This window comes from Thunnus albacares, chromosome 10 (assembly GCF_914725855.1).
Source record: "Thunnus albacares chromosome 10, fThuAlb1.1, whole genome shotgun sequence".
In the NCBI taxonomy this organism is placed as follows: domain Eukaryota; kingdom Metazoa; phylum Chordata; class Actinopteri; order Scombriformes; family Scombridae; genus Thunnus; species Thunnus albacares.
The window spans coordinates 35,131,098-35,151,738 of record NC_058115.1 but is presented as its reverse complement, the minus strand read 5'-3'; the positions used below and the strand labels follow the sequence as shown (position 1 = coordinate 35,151,738).

The window sequence follows — 20,641 nt, the reverse complement described above, 5'->3', positions numbered from 1 at the left end:
CTTCCGGCCGCGGCTTCACAGGAAAAGCTCGGTGGAACAAAGCGGTTTGTCTTCAGTTTCTGAGTCTTTCTGGTTAATAAATCCACCACATAGATGAATATTCATCACATAAATTAATATTTAATTGAATGAAACAATTTACAAAACAAAAAATAATAATTATATAGTGTATATTGCTTTATTTTGAAGGTGTGTTGTCCTAGTTTCCGGGATGAAGTCATCTGTCCACTGAAACATGAATGTTGTTTGTATTTTTCTAATTAAATAATGAATCAGTTTTGTTTTTATTGACAGGTTGTGATTGTAAAATGTGTCCCTGAACACGTTTCTTTGACCTTGATGGAAACATCACAAGGTCAAAGAAAGATGTGAAGGAGAATTCAGAAGAACTTAAAAGAAGTTCTGCACTCACACTGGGCTCCGTGTTGTTTCATGCAGGTTATATAAAGGTTTAAAAAACTGAAGTTCTTGCCTGCTGACCAAGTATTCAAGGTCCAAAGCTCAGTACAAGCGAGGCAGCCCAATGCAAGTGAAACTGGAGCATCCATTCTTTAACCGTCACAACTATTCCACAGATCTTGATGTATTTCGGAGAACATCCTCAGTCCAACACGGAGAATCCACCATCATGGTGGGAAATGAACGCATCGCGCTGTCCAACAGACGCTCTGATGGTGTGAATGAGGCCGGAAGACACAGCGAGGTCTTTGCCAGCCTCAGATCTGAGCCTGTTGACATGTTCACCTTTCTTCACCACAGTCACGAGCTCCTTTAAAGACTTGCACACACACACGTCGAGAGAGACATTTAAGGAGATGCAGCTTATTCTCATGAATATGTACATGCATGGACTCTGTGCGTCTGTTAATGTTGAAACTTTTAGTTCTGAAAGTTCAGTTGCATAACTTAAAGGCAGTGTCTTTGTATTATTACTATTATTTATTTATTTATTTTAATGTATGCCTCAGTTTTGATAGTTTTTTGAAAAAGTAATTTGAAAGTAATTTATTTTTATTTGTTTTTGTATCTCAGAAAATGTACTTAATTCATCTCAGTCCACTTTATTGTCATTGTTCACAGTATGTATGTCTGCATTCAATACTCTGCATTTAAAAAATAAAAATGTTGATTTTTCTGAAAAAGGAAACCAATTAGTTCATTTTAAGAGACCTGTCTGATTTTCTGTTGTATAGTTAATATTGTTCTTTAATTAAGCAAAATTACGTTTTATCCAATGACTCGATTAATCGATGGAACTTTTGGTAGAATAATTGATGACTAAACTATGTGACAGCTGCAGCTGTGACTCTGCTCACAAACACCCTGCCATCTAAGGAATACTACAATACATTGACAGTTTAATTTTTAAAATGTTAATGCTCAGATGTATCATGCAGGCTGCAGCACTGATCATTGATATATAGGATGGAGGATCGTCTCGTCATAGATACGACACATATGTCTCAGGAACAATTCAAACCTGTTTTAGATGCAGATACATCCAGAGGAGCCCAGATACAGGTACAAGACAACAACCTGAGCTATATATAGTAACTATTATGAAACAAATACACTTTCATGCTTTCATGTAACATCAATGCATGTCACTAACTTTGCTTCTTCCACAGAGTTTTTTGTGCTTTCTCATCTCACAGGAACCCCCCCTGGGTTCTGGGCCGAACCTTCGCGGTCCTTCACAGTCCTGATGGCATCCTTCCCTGTCTATTGATGCTTATACTTGTTGTTGTTGTTGTTGTGATTGTTTTTCTCCTGTCCCCCCTCCCCCTTTCCCTCTCTCTTTCTCTCCCTCAACCCAACCGGTCAAAGCAGATGGCCGCGCACCAAGAGTCTGGTTCTGCTTGAGGTTTCTACCCGTTAAAGGGGAGTTTTTCCTTCCCGCTGTCGCCAAGTGCTGCTCATGGGGGAATTGTTGGGTCTCTGTAGATTAAAGAGTTCGGTCTTGACCTGCTCTATGTGAAAAGTGCCCTGAGATGACTTCTGTTGTGATTTAGTGCTATATAAATAAAAATTGATTGATTGATTGATTGAATTGACTTTCATTTTGCAGTAAAATCATCATATGTAAAAAGTGGCTCATGTTACCCTGTTCTCCCCGACAGCGTTAAACAAACTTAAAGCTGCACTGGTCACCGCCGCTGTTCTCACCTTCTATGACATCACCAAGCCTACAGACGCCAGCAGCTATGGGCTGGGAGGTGTCCTGCTCCAGCAGCATGAGGACCACTGGAGGCCTGAGGCCTACTGCTCCAGCAGCATGAGGACCACTGCAGGCCTGAGGCGTCCTGCTCCAGCAGCATGAGGACCACTGCAGGCCTGAGGCCTACCGCTCCAGCAGCATGAGGACCACTGGAGGCCTGAGGCCTACCGCTCCAGATGTCTGAGTGATGAAAAAGAATGCTTGCCAGCGTATGGGCCTGTGAAAGGTTCAAGAAATACCTGTTTGGGTTTGATAACTTCAATCATAAAGCTCTGCTACCTCTCAAGAACAGCAATGACTTGGACAATGTTCCCATCAGATGTCAGAGGTTGTTAATGAGGTTAATGCATTACAACACCACAGCTGAATACACACCAGGCAAAATGCTCTCTCGGGGGCCCAGAGCAGCGCCATGGAGACGGAGGTTCCCATGATGATGTGGTGGCACATATTGATGCTGCCATGTGCTGGAAACCCTACAGAGGATGAAGGAGATAAAACAAAATACACAAGTAGATCTGCAGCTCCAGACAGTCTTGGGTTCATCAGATATAGAGAAGGTGACTTCTACCAGGTGACTTATCTGAGCAGGATGGTTCAGTCATGAGAGGGAGTCGCATCGTCCTCCCTGCAGAGATGAGAGAGATGATCTCAGAGAGAATCCATGACGGGTACCAGAGAAGAGCCAGCCAGTCTGTTCGCTGGCAGTATGTATTCTGTAGAGATGATAAGAGTCTTTAATGTCAAGTGAGCTCCCATCCAGACCGAGGATGATATAATATTAGTATTTATTTTTAGGTTGATATTATAATATTAGTATTTATTTTTAGGTTGATATTATAATATTAGTATTTATTTTTAGGTTGATATTATAATACTTATTTTTCTCAATTTTTTCGTGTCCTTCATATCTCCAGAGACAGAGATGTCAGTTATGATTTAACTCAGAAAGGAAAAGATGAACATTTATTTTAAAAATGGATCTTTAAGCCTCTGACTGTATATAAATATTTATTATAAGTATATAAATATTTATTATAAGTATATAAATATTTATTATAAGTATATAAATATTTACAAACATGCTGCTGTGTTTATCCAGCTGTGAGAGGCGACAGGCGCCGCGGGAAAGGACCTTGAATTTCATGACGTCATATTCACCCGACGCATCGGCTGTAAACAGCGTGACGTCATATTAGTGTGACACTGAGCTGCCGGTGGATGGAGGATGAAGGCGAAAGAATAAACGGACACGCGGCCGATCAGACAGCGGAGACCCGGGAACAGGTCGCCTTAGCCTGCTGACGTCACTCGGGTAGGTTATCGATCCTGTATCGATCCTGTTTATCAGCGCTGTTTGAGCTGCGGTGCTGCGCGTCAGCAGGTGTTTTACATACTGATGCCAACAGGTAAATGACCTTAATCAGCTGATCGAACTCAGTCACATCTCACAGATGAAGAGATTCAGATTAAACACCATCGATCCTCTTCATGCTGCTGATTGTTCAGCTGATCACCTTCCTGCACGTTTCTAATCAATCAATATTATATAAACTATTTTATAATGTGGAAACAAATAAAATAAAGCAAACAAAGAACAAAAAAGAGCAGAAACAAACATTTATTACCAACAGTTTGATGTTATTTAACGTCTAAATGCTGACAAGAGGATCAGATTAATACAATGTAACTAAAACAGCCAATCAGGTGACAGCAGGTGTTTCCCATCATGCCCTGCGGTCAGTCAGCGGAGAGCAGCTGCAGCTCCAAAGGCTGCGGCCGCCTCGATCTCATGACGTCATTGTTGCTACATGATGACGTCACAGCAAGTTGGGATCAAATCGGACACAAATCTAACTGGTCGGCCAAGATGGCGGCTGGAGTCTAACTGGTGAGATGGAGTCTAACTGGTGAGATGGAGTCTGACTGGTGAGGTGGAGTCTGACTGGTGAGTCTAACTGGTGAGATGGAGTCTGACTGGTGAGGTGGAGTCTAACTGGTGAGATGGAGTCTGACCTGCTCACTATTATTCAGTCCTCGATTGATCGTTGCTGCCACGATAAATAAAGCTGTGTTCAGCGTGTCAGAGATCAATGACTGACAGGAAATGACCAAAAGTTTGTGGAAGCTGTGAAAGGAGGACGAGGACCTGGAGGAGCGAGACTGAGAGGATCCGCAGATTTACAGAGAGGAGAAGAAGAGACGACGGCATCCAGCTGAGCTGAACATGTTGCCTTTATATGGTCGTCTGCTCCACGCTGAGCCATGACTCCATCACACAGCAGCAAAGTTAAATAAGTAGTTTACCTGTTGGAGGTGTGCTGGTCGTCTGCAGCTCTTCATCAAACATCATCATCACTGTGGCTGTTTCTGCTTCTACTCTTCCTCCCTGTTTTATTTCTGACTGATCCGCTCGACTAACAGCTCCAAATATCTCCACGTGTTGTTGTTTTGACCGGTGTTCAGCGCCGCTAACGAAGCTCCGCTAATTCAGTGAAGAACACGTTTCATTTCCTGTAAAGTCTTCACAATAAAAGCCTCCTGTTATTTAGTCATTTAAAAGCTTTTATATGACGCAGTAAAGCAGGAAATGTTGGGTTTGCATCAGCAGTTACTTTACACAACTCTGATACGTAAAGCGGACCAATCAGAACAGAGCGGGCTCATCGGGAGGCGGGGCTTAAAGAGACAGGAGCTTCCTGTCAGAGACAGAGGCTGAACTGAGGGGCTGCATAAAGGGCCAGTAGAAGATAAATAAGGTTTTAACTGTGAATCATGAAAAGCTGCTCTAGTGGAGTCGTGTCCATATCATTAATTGATCACATGGACTATAAACCATCAGCAGATAAATGTAATCAATAATCAGTTTATCTAAACTGACTGAACAAGCTGTAACAACTGAAGATTAAATTAAAACATATTAACAGCTGAACAAAATGTTGACTCCTGTGTTTAAATTAAAAGAAGGATAAAATGAATCATACAAAGGTAATTAGACAGAGTTCAGGCCTCTGGTCACATGACTGTTTACCTGACGTTACCGTTCTTCTTCTCTGTGTGTTTCAGGAGGGGAGGGGCACCATGCTCAGTGTGGGGGGGCTCCGTGTCCTGCAGCTTCCTGTACGAAGCGTCTGTTCCGCTGCGTTCATCAGGAAGTCAGCTCTACCCGCCCACACCTGTGGTCACAGCTCACGTGTCCGCTCGGCGTCAGGCGGCGGCGGCGGCGGTGATGCTGCGGCCGGCTGGTACGGAAGCGTGGCGCATTCAGCGCCGGTGCATCTGGCGGAAGACTTCCTGGTTCACCTGCAGCAGGTGAGCGGTCTGCCGTGGTGGCTGAGCATCGCGGTCGGCACGCTGTCCGTCAGGACGCTCATCACTCTGCCGCTCGCCGCCTACCAGATGGTCATCATCTCCAAGGTGAGCTGAGTGCTGATCCTGGATCAGTTCACCTGTGATCGTGTCAGACTTTAATCCCGAAGGAAACAAATTATTATCATTGTTGTTATTATTATTGATTTAATGGTTTAATGAATAAAATATGAAAAGTGATGTCAGTGACCTTCACGGCGTCAGTGAGTCAGTGGGCGCAGTGAGCTTCACCTCCTGCAGGAGGCGACACGCCGCCACCCGTCTGTTACCTGCTGACACCTCACCTCCACCTGCTGATACACGTTACAAACAGCTGCTCCTGTTGTTGGTTCAATAAAATATCTTTGACCTGTTCTCCATCACTGTAACCATGGCGACCTGTCCCCAATCACTGTAACCATAGTAACTCTCAGGTGATGTGCAGGTGGAGGTGCTGCAGGCGGAGATCTCAGAGCTGGCAAAGAGGCTTCGATATGAAGTTTCAGTCAGAGCAAGAGAGAGAGGCTGGACAGATAAACAGAGCCGGTAAGAAACAAACAAACAAACAAACAAATATTAAACTGGTTGGTCAAACAAACTGAATGACCCATGATGACCCTTAATGACCCTTAATGACCCCTGATGACCCTTAATGACCCCTGATGACCCTTAATGACCCCTGATGACCCTTAATGACCCTTAATGACCCATGATGACCCTTAATGACCCCTGATGACCCTTAATGACCCTTAATGACCCGTGATGACCCTTAATGACCCTTAATGACCCCTGATGACCCTTAATGACCCATGATGACCCTTAATGACCCTTAATGACCCCTGATGACCCTTAATGACCCTTAATGACCCGTGATGACCCTTAATGACCCGTGATGACCCTTAATGACCCCTGATGACCCTTAATGACCCTTAATGACCCTTAATGACCTGTGATGACCCTTAATGACCCCTGATGACCCTTAATGACCCGTGATGACCCTTAATGACCCCTGATGACCCCTGATGACCCTTAAACACCCCTGATGACCCTTAATGACCCTTAATGATCCCTGATGACCCTTAATGACCCGTGATGACCCTTAATGACCCCTGATGACCCTTAATGACCCCTAATGACCCCTGATGACCCTTAAACACCCCTGATGACCCTTAATGACCCTTAATGACCCCTGATGACCCGTGATGACCCTTAATGACCCCTGATGACCCTTAATGACCCCTAATGACCCCTGATGACCCTTAAACACCCCTGATGACCCTTAATGACCCTTAATGACCCATGATGACCCTTAATGACCCATGATGACCCTTAATGACCCATGATGACCCTTCATGACCCTTAATGACCCCTGATGACCCTTAATGACCCCTGATGACCCTTAATGACCCATGATGACCCTTAATGACCCTTAATGACCCATGATGACCCTTAATGACCCTTAATGACCCCTGATGACCCGTGATGACCCTTAATGACCCTTAATGACCCGTGATGACCCTTAATGACCCCTGATGACCCTTAATGACCCTTAATGACCCCTGATGACTCTTAATGACCCTTAATGACCCGTGATGACCCTTAATGACCCGTGATGACCCTTAATGACCCATGATGACCCTTAATGACCCTTAATGACCCATGATGACCCTTAATGACCCGTGATGACCCTTAATGACCCATGATGACCCTTAATGACCCCTGATGACCCTTAATGACCCGTGATGACCCTTAATGACCTGTGATGACCCCTGATGACCCTTAATGACCCGTGATGACCCTTAATGACCTGTGTTGACCTGTGATGACCCTTAATGACCCGTGATGACCCTTAATGACCCGTGATGACCCTTAATGACCTGTGATGACCCTTAATGACCTGTGTTGACCTGTGATGACCCTTAATGACCCGTGATGACCCTTAATGACCTGTGATGACCCTTAATGACCTGTGTTGACCTGTGGTGACCCTTAATGACCCGTGATGACCCTTAATGACCTGTGATGACCCTTAATGACCTGTGTTGACCTGTGATGACCCTTAATGACCTTTAATGACCCATGGTGACCTGTAATGATCTTTGGTGACCCTTAATGACCTTTAGTGACCTGTGATGACCTGTAATGATCTTTGGTGACCCTTAATGACCTGTGTTGACCTGTGATGACCCTTAATGACCCGTGATGACCCTTAGTGACCTGTGATGACCCTTAATGACCTTTAATGACCTGTGATGATCTGCGGTGACCCTTAATGACCTTTAATGACCCATGGTGACCCTTAATGACCTTTAGTGACCTGTGATGACCTGTAATGACCCGTCATGACCTGTAATGACCTGCGGTGACCCTTAATGACCCGTGATGACCCTTAATGACACACAGTGACCAATAATGACCTGTGATGACCTGGAACCTGGTACGTGGATTTCACAGAACAGACTTCTGGGCTCTGAGAGAACCGAGGGAACAGAAGTAGAACTGGAGTCACAACTGTAACTTCTGTTTCTGTTCAGGTTCCAGTTCCAGAAGAATCTGCGTCGCATCGTGTCTCAGCTCTACATCAGAGACAACTGCCACCCTGTCAAAGCCAGTCTGCTGGTCTGGGTCCAGCTACCCCTCTGGATCAGCTTCTCCCTGGCCCTCCGAAACCTGAGTCTGGATCAGTCTGGTGAGTTTGGATCAGTCTGGGAGTCTGGATCGGTCCAGTCCAGGACCCAGATCTCCTGCCCTAACAGTAAACTGTTTGTTACAGCGCTGCAGTCTGAGCTGGCAGCAGGAGGCGCTCTGTGGTTTCCTGACCTCACCGTACCGGACTCCACCTGGATCCTACCTGTCTGTCTGGGACTCACCAACCTGCTCATCGTGGAGGTCAGTGTGTCCGACAGGTGTGTGATCACCTGACACTGATGTCAGCTGACCATGTCTTCTTCTTCAGGTCTTTTCTCTGCAGAGAGTCAATCCGTCGCGTTTTCAGAACGTTATGACGAACTGCATCAGAGGATTCTCAGTGCTGATGATTCCAATCGCTGCTTCAGTTCCCTCGGTGAGTCCTAGATTTTCTGTCCTGAGAATACATCAGGTTCAGGAGGTGCAGAGGGCTGGATAGTTCTTCAGGAGGCGCAGATTGCAGGCAGGTTCAGGAGGCGCAGAGTGCCGGCAGGTTCAGGAGGCGCAGAGTGCCGGCAGGTTCAGGAGGCGCAGAGTGCCGGCAGGTTCAGGAGGCGCAGAGTGCTGCATGGTTCAGGAGACGCAGGGTGCCTGCAGGTTCATTTAGGTTCAGGAGGCACAGGTCGAGGAGCAGAGTGACTGCAGGTTCAGGCAGGTTGAGGAGGCGCAGGAGGTGGAGGTCGAGGAGCAGAGTGACTGCAGGTTCAGGCAGGTTGAGGAGGCGCAGGAGGTGGAGGTCGAGGAGCAGAGTGACTGCAGGTTCAGGCAGGTTGAGGAGGCGCAGGAGGTGGAGGTCGAGGAGCAGAGTGACTGCAGGTTCAGGCAGGTTGAGGAGGCGCAGGAGGAGTTTACATTCCTCGGCAGGTTTGTTGCTGTGATGTGTTCAGCTGATGAATGTTCCAGCGTGTTGAGTCGTGTTCAGTCTGTATTCAGGTTTTATTTAATGAGCAGATTCTGAGCATCAGGTTGAAACTGGATGTTTAAACATAAAAACCGAATGACTGACTCTCTGACCCCCCCCCCCCCCCCACCTCCCCTCTACCATCCTACCCTCCCCAGTCCATGGCTCTGTACTGGTTCACCTCCAGTCTGGTGGGATTTGGTCACAACCTGCTCCTTCGATCTCCTGCGATCCACAAGATCCTCCAACTCCGAACTCAACGCTCCGATTCCCCGTACAGAGACCTGCTGGCTGCCTTCATCTCCAAATACTACAAATAACAGAGTACTGCAAGTAACAGAGTACTACAAAATAAACACAGAGTACTTCATTTGTACTCAGAGTACATGATATGAGGACTTGGATATTTCACCTCCTGGTCAGACTGTTAATGTCTCTGCAGCCAATCAGAGATTATTGATGATCACAGATCAATATCAACAATTACAACGGGATCATTTATTCTGTTTGAGTCTTTACAAAGGTCCATTTACTAACTTTTTCTGGATCTATCAGTTGCATCTCATGGTCTTCATCAGCAGAGAGTTTTTGTGCCACAAAGTATAACACCTAAACCGTCTCCATGACAACTGAGCAAACTTCAGCCACTGATGAAGACCATGAGAAAAAGTTGGCAAGTGGACTTTGAGTTCAGATGATTTTGTCAAACTAAAGAATAAACCTTGAAATGTCTGTTAAATAATATAAATAAAGTTTTGTGTTAATGAGTTTAAGTCTTTCTGTGCTGTGACACCTTTTCTGTGTAACTGTATATGTATGTATTCAGTATATAAACACACACATATATACAACATACCTGATACAGCTGTGCAGCAGCAGTCAGTAAACATACTGAGAGTTTAATGCAAACAGGAAACGATGCCACAGTAAGAGTTATTTATTCCCACTCTGACAGATAAACTTTAGAAAGATTAAAGACTGAACTTTGTTGTTTGAGATGCTTTTTAACTTTATTCACAGACTTTATTCAGACTTTTTACTCAGTAAAGTCTTCCAGACTGAAGTCATTCTGTGTCGGCACAGAGACAATAACAGGAAGAATAACTTTGTCCTCTGACCCTGAAACATTTCCTGTTTATTATTTTCCCACCGACCAGCTGACGCTCAGCATTCTGCTGAGAACCATCAGAGACAAGAAACGGGTCTATGCTTGTCAATACTGATCTGAACTGGTTTATTTACTGGTCTATACTGGTTTGTTCTGGTCTGGGACAACCCATGAAAAGGAAAGGTGTAATAAAGTCAACTTACCATTTTTCTTTTATCTTTATTGTTCTTTGTTGCATTTGTGAGAAGAAACACCAACACACACTGTTAATGTGCTGATGAACTGATTCTGTTGTAATACAATAGTATAATAATGCTATAATAGTGGTATAATAGTGGTATAATAATGGCATAATAATGATATAATAGTGGTGTAATAATGGCATAATAATGGTATAATAGTGATATAATAGTGGTATAATAATGATATAATAGTGGTGTAATAATGGCATAATAATGGTATAATAGTGGTATAATAGTGGTGTAATAATGATATAATAGTGGTGTAATAATGGCATAATAATGGTATAATAGTGGTATCATAATTACATAATAATGGTATAATAGTGGTATAACAATGGCATAATAATGGTATAATAGTGGTATAACAATGGCATAATAATGGTATAATAATGGTATAATAGTGGTATGATAGTGGTATAATACTGGTATAATAATGGTATAATAATGGCATATTAATGGTATAATAGTGGTATAATAATGGCATAATAATGGTATAATAGTGGTATAACAATGGAATAATAATGGCATAATAGTGGTATAATATTGGTATAACAATGGTATAATAATGGTATAATAGCGGTATAATAGTGGAATAATAATGGAATAAAAGTGGTATAATAATGGTATGATAATGGTATAATAGTGGTACAATAATGGTATAAAAGTGGTATAATAATGATATAATAATGGTATAATAGTGGTACAATAATGGTATAAAAGTGGAATAATAATGGTATAAAAGTGGAATAATCATGGTATAAAAGTGGTATAATAATGATATAATAATGGTATGATAATGGTATAATAATGGTATAATAGTGGAATAATAATGGTATAAAAGTGGTATAATAATGGTATGATAATGGTATGATAATGGTATAATAGTGGTATAATAATGGTATAAAAGTGGATTAATAATGGTATAAAAGTGGAATAATCATGGTATAAAAGTGGTACAATAATGATATAATAATGGTATGATAATGGTATAATAGTGGTATAATAGTGGAATAATAATGGTATAAAAGTGGTATAATAATGGTATGATAATGGTATAATAGTGGTACAATAATGGTATAAAAGTGGTATTTTGTGGTTTATTTTGTTTTCTCCTGATTTATTTAACAGACCTGAATAAAGTTTAAGTTTCACCAGTTTAACACATTTATTATTAATATTAGTGTCATTATGATCAGTTTAACATCATTAATAATAAAGTTATAATGATGTTAATCATGTTGGAGGCGGAGTCAGCAGCTTTAAACTCCCCCCTCCTGCCACCCTGAGCTCAGACCATCAGACCCTCAGCAGAGTCCGGATCAGTGAGTCTCTCAAACCATCAGACCCTCAGCAGAGTCCAGATCAGTGAGTCCCTCTCAGACCACCATGAAGTCTTTTGCTGTCTTTCTGTCTCTGGTTCCGGTGCTCTGGCTCCTCTCGGTCCGGGTCTCGGCGAGTCCAGGCTGTGGACCGTGTGACCCGGCTCAGTGCGCGTCCCTCCCGGCGGAGGGCTGCCCCGCCGGGTCCCTGCTGGACTCCTGCGGCTGCTGCTCCGTGTGCGCCGCCGCGGAGGGAGAGCTGTGCGGCGGTCGCCGCGCGGCAGCGCACCGCTGCGGCGCCGGGCTGGAGTGCGTCAAAACCGACGCGGACAAGAAGAACAAGATGGGAATCTGCGTCTGTAAGAGCAACTATGAAGTGTGCGGCACCGACGGAGAGACATACAGGAACGGCTGCGCACTGAAGAGCGCCAACCTGAAGGCCGAGAGGGACGGCAAAGAGCCAATCAACGTCCAGAACAAGGGACGCTGCGCTACAGGTGAGTCAGGTGAGGCTCAGGTTACAGCTGAGTCTGACTGTCAGGCAGGATATTTAGCACTATTAATGTTTATGAAGTAAATAATGATAGTTAACTTTTTTCTGCACCAACACAGCGTTGAATCAACGTTTACAATAAAACAAAGAAAGTAATAAAAGGATGAAATGAAAAGAGGATTTAAGCCTTCAGATGTGATCAGATGTCAGGAAGTTGCAGGTGAGACAGCCTAAAGCATCGGACAGGAGTCACGTGACTGACTGAAGGTCTCTCAGCTGATCACTTTCTCTCTTTCTGCTCCAATAATCTGAGTCTCTGTGATTCTGCTGTAAGAAGTTCTGATTCATCAGTTATTGATTGATTATTATGACTGATGAACAGCTGATAACACTGCGGAGCCTCAGATAGGCCTTGAGGGAGGCCACAAAGACCTGAACCCCTCAGAACTGTAAGACCAGTCCAGAATATTATGGTCCACAGCATCGAGTGCAGCTGATCTAACAGGAAACCACAGACAGACTTTAACTCTACAACAGGCCTGAATCTTTAATAATAATATACTGAGATACTATCTGATGGTGTCTGTGGTTTAACTGGAGCTGCAGAACAAGATGGATTCATTATCGTTAAAAGTTTCCCTGCTAAACAGTAAAAAGTGCTGTGATGAGAGTCAGTACTCAGATTCACTGCGTTTAATTCATTAGAAACAGAAACAGATGGAGGGACACTGATATATATGTGTGTGTGTGTATATATATATATATATATATATATATATATATATATATATACATACATACATACATACATATACATGCATATATGTATATATATGTACATACATATATATGCATATATGTATGTACATATACACACACACACACACACACATATACATCATCAGTACAAATACATCAACATATATATATGTTGATGTATTTGTACTGTATATATATATATATAGTGATGCATTTGAACTGTATATATATATATATATATATATGTTGATGCATTTGAACTGTATATATATATATAGTGATGCATTTGAACTGTATATATACTGTTTGCTGCTGCAGATGCAGCTGAGAGTCGGACAGGAACCGACTGATGTCGTCTCAGCTGATAATCCTCTGACTGCACATTCATCCTTCTCCAAACACAAACGCTGTTTTCACTGAATTCCTTTCTAGATGAAAATCCACACTGAGCGTGCTCAGACAATCCACACTGAGCGCGCTCAGACAATCCACACTGAGCGCGCTCAGACAATCCACACTGAGCATGCTCAGACAAACTGAATTCCTCTGAGGTCACCAAGGATTTACTGACTCTGACCTGTTTCATCCTGTTTGATGCTGACGGAGGCTCCTCACTTTAATCTGACCTTTCTGTCTGTCTGCAGCTCCGCTGATCGTCACTCCTCCAGGTGAGGTGTTCAATGTGAGCGGCTCTCAGGTGTTTCTGAGCTGTGAGGCGGTGGGCGTGCCGACACCCGTCCTCACCTGGAAGAAGGTGAGTATCTCTGTAACATAAATCTCACCTGTCCTCTGTCCCGCCATCTCACCTGTCCTCTGTTCCGCCATCTCACCTGTCCTCTGTTCCGCTGCATCACCTGTCCTCTGTCCCGCTATGTCACCTGTCCTCTGTCCCGCCACGTCACCTGTCCTCTGTCCCGCCATCTCACCTGTCCTCTGTCCCGCCACGTCACCTGTCCTCTGTCCTGCCATCTCACCTGTCCTCTGTCCCGCCACGTCACCTGTCCTCTGTCCCGCCATCTCACCTGTCCTCTGTCCCGCTATGTCACCTGTCCTCTGTCCCACCATCTCACCTGTCCTCTATCCCGCTATGTCACCTGTCCTCTGTCCCGCCATCTCACTTGTCCTCTGTCCCGCCATCTCACCTGTCCTCTGTCCCGCTATGTCACCTGTCCTCTGTCCCACCATCTCACCTGTCCTCTGTCCCGCTATGTCACCTGTCCTCTGTCCCGCCATCTCACTTGTCCTCTGTCCCGCCATCTCACCTGTCCTCTGTCCCGCCATCTCACCTGTCCTCTGTCCCGCTATGTCACCTGTCCTCTGTCCCACCATCTCACCTGTCCTCTGTCCCGCTATGTCACCTGTCCTCTGTCCCACCATCTCACCTGTCCTCTGTCCCGCCATCTCACCTGTCCTCTGTCCCGCCATCTCACCTGTCCTCTGTCCCGCTATGTCACCTGTCCTCTGTCACGCCGTGTCACCTGTCCTCTGTCACGCCGTGTCACCTGTCCTCTGTCTTTCCATCTCACCTGTCCTTTGTCCCGCCATCTCACCTTCCAGAAAGTGGAAGTTTGTTCTCTGCAGGTCTCAGAAACAATCCGACACATGAAGCTTAAAAATAACAATAACATTCATCATGTTTTATTTTCTACCCAAATAATCAGAGTCTGCAGAGCCTCCAGTATGAATGTTTTCATTGCAGCTGATGATCCAAGTCAAATGGAAACTTCAGAGGGTTAAAAACAGACAAATGCTGCTGATTGGCTGACATCACCTGCAGCCTCAGGTGTTCAGGTGTTCAGGTGTTCAGGTGTCAGCAGCTTTTTCTCTGCAAGTTCAGACAGTTTGAAATTACACCGAGTGTAATTTTCCAAAACAGTCGGAAACAAGACGAAGCCTGTTAGTGAGAAAAATGTTCAAATCTGTTAATTCTAACAGCTTCATCACACGTAATACGTGAAATGATGATGAAGATGATGAAGATCATATATTTAAAAGGAATGTAGATAATGATCCAGTTCAGGGATTATCACTTTATATTCACACATCATTAGTAATGATGGCGATTAGATTAACCGAGAGTTTTGATGTTGGGTTTAAGTTATACATCTGACAGATTAATAACAATAATCTTTACTTGCATAAATGAATTATTGCCAAACAAAGACTGGAACTAAACGATGCAAAGAGGAATAATCTGACATCATCAGATCAGAGGTTTCAGGACTGTTTTCACATCACTTTGTTGTTTCAACAAGAAGCAGAAGGTGGCGACTCAGCAAGTGTTGAGTCTCATATTTAAGCCCTGAAAGTAAAAGTCATCGTTGGGTCTTGTTGTTTAAGGTCAAATTTGAGCAAGTATGTAGGGAATTGCAAAAAAAACACTGATCTAATGATGATGTTGAGAACAAATGGAGACTAATTAAGGCTAAAATGAATGAAGCAAGGGACAAGTTCGTACCAATCAGTAAAATCAGGCCTCTGGATAAAAAACATTAATTAACCCTTTGCCAATATTACAATAAGGAAAATGAAAGAAAAGAATAACCCAGAGCTGCAACACTGAGTCCCCAAACACAGAGACTGAAAAAGCAGAAATATTGACAGAATCCTTCAGTATTCACCCGATGATGACGATGATGGTGATGATGATCATGATGATGATCATGATGATGATGGTGGGTGTTCTCCTTCAGGTTCTTAATGGGGGGAAGCAGAAGATGGAACTTCTTCCTGGAGACAGAGACAACCTGGCAATTCAGACCAGAGGAGGACCCGAGAAACATGAAGTAACCGGCTGGGTGCTGGTAAGTGTTAACAACCAATGTGTAATGAGGTTTAATGAGGTTTAATGAGGTGTAATGAGGTTTAATGAGGTGTAATGAGGTGTAATGAGGTTTAATGAGGTGTAATGAGGTTTAATGAGGTTTAATGAGGTGTAATGAGGTGTAATGAGGTGTAATGAGGTGTAACGAGGTGTAATGAGGTTTAATGAGGGGTAATGAGGTGTAATGAGGGGTAATGGGTGTAATGAGGTTTAATGAGGTGTAATGAGGTTTAATAAGGGGTAATGGGGTGTAATGAGGTTTAATGAGGTGTAATGAGGTTTAATGAGGTGTAATGAGGTTTAATGAGGTTTAATCAGGTGTAATGAGGTTTAATCAGGTCTAATGAGGGTTAATGAGGTGTAATGAGGTGTAATGAGGTGTAATGAGGTTTAATGAGGTTTAATGAGGTGTAATGAGGTTTAATGAGGTTTAATGAGGTTTAATGAGGTGTAATGAGGTTTAATGAGGTTTAATGAGGTTTAGTGAGGTGTAATGAGGTTTAATGAGGTTTAATCAGGTGTAATGAGGTTTAATCAGGTCTAATGAGGGTTAATGAGGTGTAATGAGGTGTAATGAGGTTTAATGAGGTTTAATGAGGTTTAGTGAGGTCTAATGAGGGTTAATGAGGTGTAATGAGGTGTAATGAGGTGTAATGAGGTTTAATGAGGTTTAGTCAGGTGTAATGAGGTTTAATGAGGTGTAATGAGGTTTAATGAGGTTTAATGAGGTTTAGTCAGGTGTAATGAGGTTTAGTCAGGTGTAATGAGGTTTAATGAGGTTTAGTCAGGTGTAATGAGGTTTAGTGAGGTTTAATGAGGTTTAATCAGGTGTAATGAGGTTTAGTCAGGTGTAATGATGTTTAGTGAGGTTTAATGAGGTTTAGTCAGGTGTAATGAGGTTTAGTGAGGTTTAATGAGGTTTAGTCAGGTGTAATGAGGTTTAGTCAGGTGTAATGAGGTTTAATGAGGTTTAGTCAGGTGTAATGAGGTTTAGTGAGGTTTAATGAGGTGTAATGAGATGTAATGAGGTGTAATGAGGTTTAATGAGGTTTAGTGAGGTGTAATGAGGTTTAATGAGGTTTAGTGAGGTGTAATGAGGTTTAATGAGGTTTAGTGAGGTGTAATGAGGTTTAGTGAGGTTTAGTGAGGTGTAATGAGATGTAATGAGGTGTAATGAGGTTTAATGAGGTTTAGTGAGGTGTAATGAGGTTTAATGAGGTTTAGTGAGGTGTAATGAGGTTTAGTGAGGTTTAATCAGGTTTAATCAGGTGTAATGAGGTTTAATGAGGTTTAGTGAGGTTTAGTGAGGTGTAATGAGGTTTAGTGAGGTTTAATGAGGTTTAGTGAGGTGTAATGAGGTTTAGTGAGGTTTAGTCAGGTGTAATGAGGTTTAATGAGGTTTAGTGAGGTTTAATGAGGTTTAGTGAGGTGTAATGAGGTTTAGTAAGGTTTAGTCAGGTGTAATGAGGTTTAGTGATGTTTAGTGAGGTTTAGTGAGGTGTAATGAGGTTTAATGAGGTTTAGTGAGGTGTAATGAGGTTTAATCAGGTGTAATGAGGTTTAATGAGGTTTAGTGAGGTTTAATGAGGTTTAGTGAGGTGTAATGAGGTTTAGTGAGGTTTAGTCAGGTGTAATGAGGTTTAGTGATGTTTAATGAGGTTTAGTCAGGTGTAATGAGGTTTAATGAGGTTTAGTGAGGTGTAATGAGGTTTAATCAGGTGTAATGAGGTTTAGTGAGGTTTAGTGAGGTGTAATGAGGTTTAATCAGGTGTAATGAGGTTTAATGAGGTTTAGTGAGGTGTAATGAGGTTTAATCAGGTGTAATGAGGTTTAGTGAGGTATAATGAGGTTTAATCAGGTATAATGAGGTTTAATCAGGTGTAATGAGGTTTAATCAGGTGTAATGAGGTTTAGTGAGGTATAATGAGGTTTAATCAGGTATAATGAGGTTTAATCAGGTGTAATGAGGTTTAATCAGGTGTAATGAGGTTTAATCAGGTGTAATGAGATGTAATGAGGTGTAATGAGATGTAATGAGGTGTAATGAGGTTTAATGAGGTTTAGTGAGGTGTAATGAGGTTTAATCAGGTGTAATGAGGTTTAATGAGGTTTAGTGAGGTGTAATGAGGTTTAGTGAGGTTTAATCAGGTTTAATCAGGTGTAATGAGGTTTAATGAGGTTTAGTGAGGTTTAGTGAGGTGTAATGAGGTTTAGTGAGGTTTAATGAGGTTTAGTGAGGTATAATGAGGTGTAATGAGGTTTAATCAGGTTTAATGAGGTGTAATGAGGTGTAATGAGATGTAATGAGGTGTAATGAGGTTTAATGAGGTTTAGTGAGGTGTAATGAGGTTTAATCAGGTGTAATGAGGTTTAATGAGGTTTAGTGAGGTGTAATGAGGTTTAGTGAGGTTTAATCAGGTTTAATCAGGTGTAATGAGGTTTAATGAGGTTTAGTGAGGTTTAGTGAGGTGTAATGAGGTTTAGTGAGGTTTAATGAGGTTTAGTGAGGTGTAATGAGGTTTAGTGAGGTTTAGTCAGGTGTAATGAGGTTTAATGAGGTTTAGTGAGGTTTAATGAGGTTTAGTGAGGTGTAATGAGGTTTAGTAAGGTTTAGTCAGGTGTAATGAGGTTTAGTGATGTTTAGTGAGGTTTAGTGAGGTGTAATGAGGTTTAATGAGGTATAGTGAGGTGTAATGAGGTTTAATCAGGTGTAATGAGGTTTAATGAGGTTTAGTGAGGTTTAATGAGGTTTAGTGAGGTGTAATGAGGTTTAGTGAGGTTTAGTCAGGTGTAATGAGGTTTAGTGATGTTTAATGAGGTTTAGTCAGGTGTAATGAGGTTTAATGAGGTTTAGTGAGGTGTAATGAGGTTTAATCAGGTGTAATGAGGTTTAATGAGGTTTAGTGAGGTGTAATGAGGTTTAATCAGGTGTAATGAGGTTTAATGAGGTTTAGTGAGGTGTAATGAGGTTTAATCAGGTGTAATGAGGTTTAGTGAGGTATAATGAGGTTTAATCAGGTATAATGAGGTTTAATCAGGTGTAATGAGGTTTAATCAGGTGTAATGAGGTTTAATCAGGTGTAATGAGGTTTAGTGAGGTATAATGAGGTTTAATCTGGTGTAATGAGGTTTAATCAGGTGTATTGAGGTTTAATGAGGTTTAGTGAGGTGTAATGAGGTTTAATGAGGTGTAATGAGGTGTAATGAGGTTTAATGAGGTATAATGAGGTTTAATGAGGTTTAGTGAGGTGTAATGAGGTTTAATCAGGTGTAATGAGGTGTAATGAGGGTTAGGTTTAGAAACGTAAAATGTATCTCCATGGAAACGCTGGAGGCCTTCAGACGGTCTCTGAGCGTATTTTATCCTGTCGTGGTCCAGCAGCCTGAAGACATCTGGGTTCAGACAATATGAACCGTAACCTCCAGGAAGTGATGTCACATCTTCAGCTCTCTGTTGGACCAATCAACTGCTCCCTCATTTGTTTCAGATCTCGCCGCTCACCAAAGACGAGGAAGGTTCCTATGAGTGTCACGCCACCAACTCCAAAGGCCAGGCGTCAGCTGTCGGAGCCATTCACGTGGTCGAGTCCATTGATGACATCATCGTCAAGAAAGGTAACGCCAAACAAACAAACACCACAACAACCTCATTTACAAACAAACACCACAACGACCTCATTGACAAACAAACACCACAACAACCTCATATACAAACAAACAAACACCACAACAACCTCATATACAAACAAACAAACACCACAACAACCTCATATACAAACAAACAAACACCACAACAACCTCATATACAAACAAACAAACAAACACCACAACCTCATATACAAACAAACAAACACCACAACAACCTCATTAACAAACAAACAAACAGATATCCTGATTGTTGGAGGTTTTTTACTGGTTTCCAGTGTTTTCCTCCCATCCTTCCTCTGACTGATGATGTCATTTCCTTTCAGTGACGAAGGACGACGAGCTGTGATCAGCTGATCAGAAGATCATCACCAGAATCTCATCTGAAGATGTTTTAACTGTCAGTGAAATGATCTTTTTATTTCTTATTCTGTCCGAGTTTGTTTCTTTTCCGATTCAAGCAGATTTAATAGATTCAGATAAATCTTTTCTTTCTTTTTTGAATTAAATTTTTCATTTTAATGTTTTTTTTTATCACATTTTTTAAATCTTCGCTGATCTCAGAGCAGCAGAGTTCAACTGGAATCAGTTGGGCTTTATTTTGGAAAGATTTCAATCCAGTTTGAGGATTAAACCATTGATGGCAGTCAACGTCGCAACGGCACTGATGCCGGTCACCGTAGCAACGGATGCCGGTCACCGTGGCAACGGCACTGATGCGGATCTAAATATTAAACTCTGATTAAAGTGAACTTGTCTCTGGAACATCTGATGTTTGTCATTAAATGTTGACCGTAATAATCAAATATATCTGCTGTTTAACTGCAGCTTCTACTTTTTCTGTTTGTATTTTTACTGCAGAATCAATAAAGACTTAAATGTGAATCAGGTGACGTTTTATTTTACAGATGTTTAATTTACTGACAAGTTTTCTGATAACAATTTGTACAAACTGTTAAAAAAGAAAATCCATTTAAATTGAATAAATATTGTTTCATTGATCATTTATCACAAAACCATATGATCTCTGGAAGTTTTACCTGCTGAACATGTTTCCATTTCCTGTGTGAATGCTGACAGCCAAAACAAATCACAA

General features: G+C 42.2%; 2 protein-coding genes across 3 annotated transcripts; both read left to right on the top strand.

The window, feature by feature from the left end:
• Positions 1–3,392: 3,392 nt before the first annotated feature.
• Positions 3,393–10,479, top strand: LOC122991093 (cytochrome c oxidase assembly protein COX18, mitochondrial). 2 transcript variants are annotated; one of them, XM_044364724.1, is made up of 7 exons: positions 3,395–3,533; positions 5,285–5,635; positions 6,012–6,112; positions 8,101–8,255; positions 8,340–8,455; positions 8,523–8,630; positions 9,314–10,479. In XM_044364724.1, exons 2-7 carry the CDS (start codon positions 5,300–5,302, stop codon positions 9,473–9,475), a joined length of 978 nt encoding a protein of 325 aa, XP_044220659.1. In that variant the 5' UTR covers positions 3,395–3,533; positions 5,285–5,299; the 3' UTR covers positions 9,476–10,479. The 2 variants fall into 2 exon arrangements, with proteins under 2 accessions (XP_044220658.1, XP_044220659.1); XM_044364723.1 differs by having other exon boundaries at positions 3,393–3,533; positions 8,101–8,455.
• Positions 10,480–11,792: 1,313 nt separating this feature from the next.
• Positions 11,793–20,430, top strand: igfbp7 (insulin-like growth factor binding protein 7). Its single transcript, XM_044364725.1, has 5 exons — positions 11,793–12,321; positions 13,721–13,830; positions 15,770–15,880; positions 19,389–19,515; positions 19,872–20,430. Exons 1-5 carry the CDS (start codon positions 11,892–11,894, stop codon positions 19,892–19,894), a joined length of 801 nt encoding a protein of 266 aa, XP_044220660.1. The 5' UTR covers positions 11,793–11,891; the 3' UTR covers positions 19,895–20,430.
• Positions 20,431–20,641: the final 211 nt, after the last annotated feature.

Excerpts from the sequence above, each read along its gene's own strand:
- igfbp7 (XM_044364725.1), top strand. The coding sequence starts at position 11,892 with ATGAAGTCTTTTGCTGTCTTTCTGTCTCTGGTTCCGGTGCTCTGGCTC. Across the intron at positions 12,322-13,720 it reads CAAGGGACGCTGCGCTACAG|CTCCGCTGATCGTCACTCCT; the intron begins GTGAGTCAGGTG and ends GTCTGTCTGCAG. Across the intron at positions 19,516-19,871 it reads TGACATCATCGTCAAGAAAG|TGACGAAGGACGACGAGCTG; the intron begins GTAACGCCAAAC and ends ATTTCCTTTCAG.
- LOC122991093 (XM_044364723.1), top strand. The coding sequence starts at position 5,300 with ATGCTCAGTGTGGGGGGGCTCCGTGTCCTGCAGCTTCCTGTACGAAGC. Across the intron at positions 6,113-8,100 it reads TGGACAGATAAACAGAGCCG|GTTCCAGTTCCAGAAGAATC; the intron begins GTAAGAAACAAA and ends GTTTCTGTTCAG. Across the intron at positions 8,456-8,522 it reads CCAACCTGCTCATCGTGGAG|GTCTTTTCTCTGCAGAGAGT; the intron begins GTCAGTGTGTCC and ends CTTCTTCTTCAG.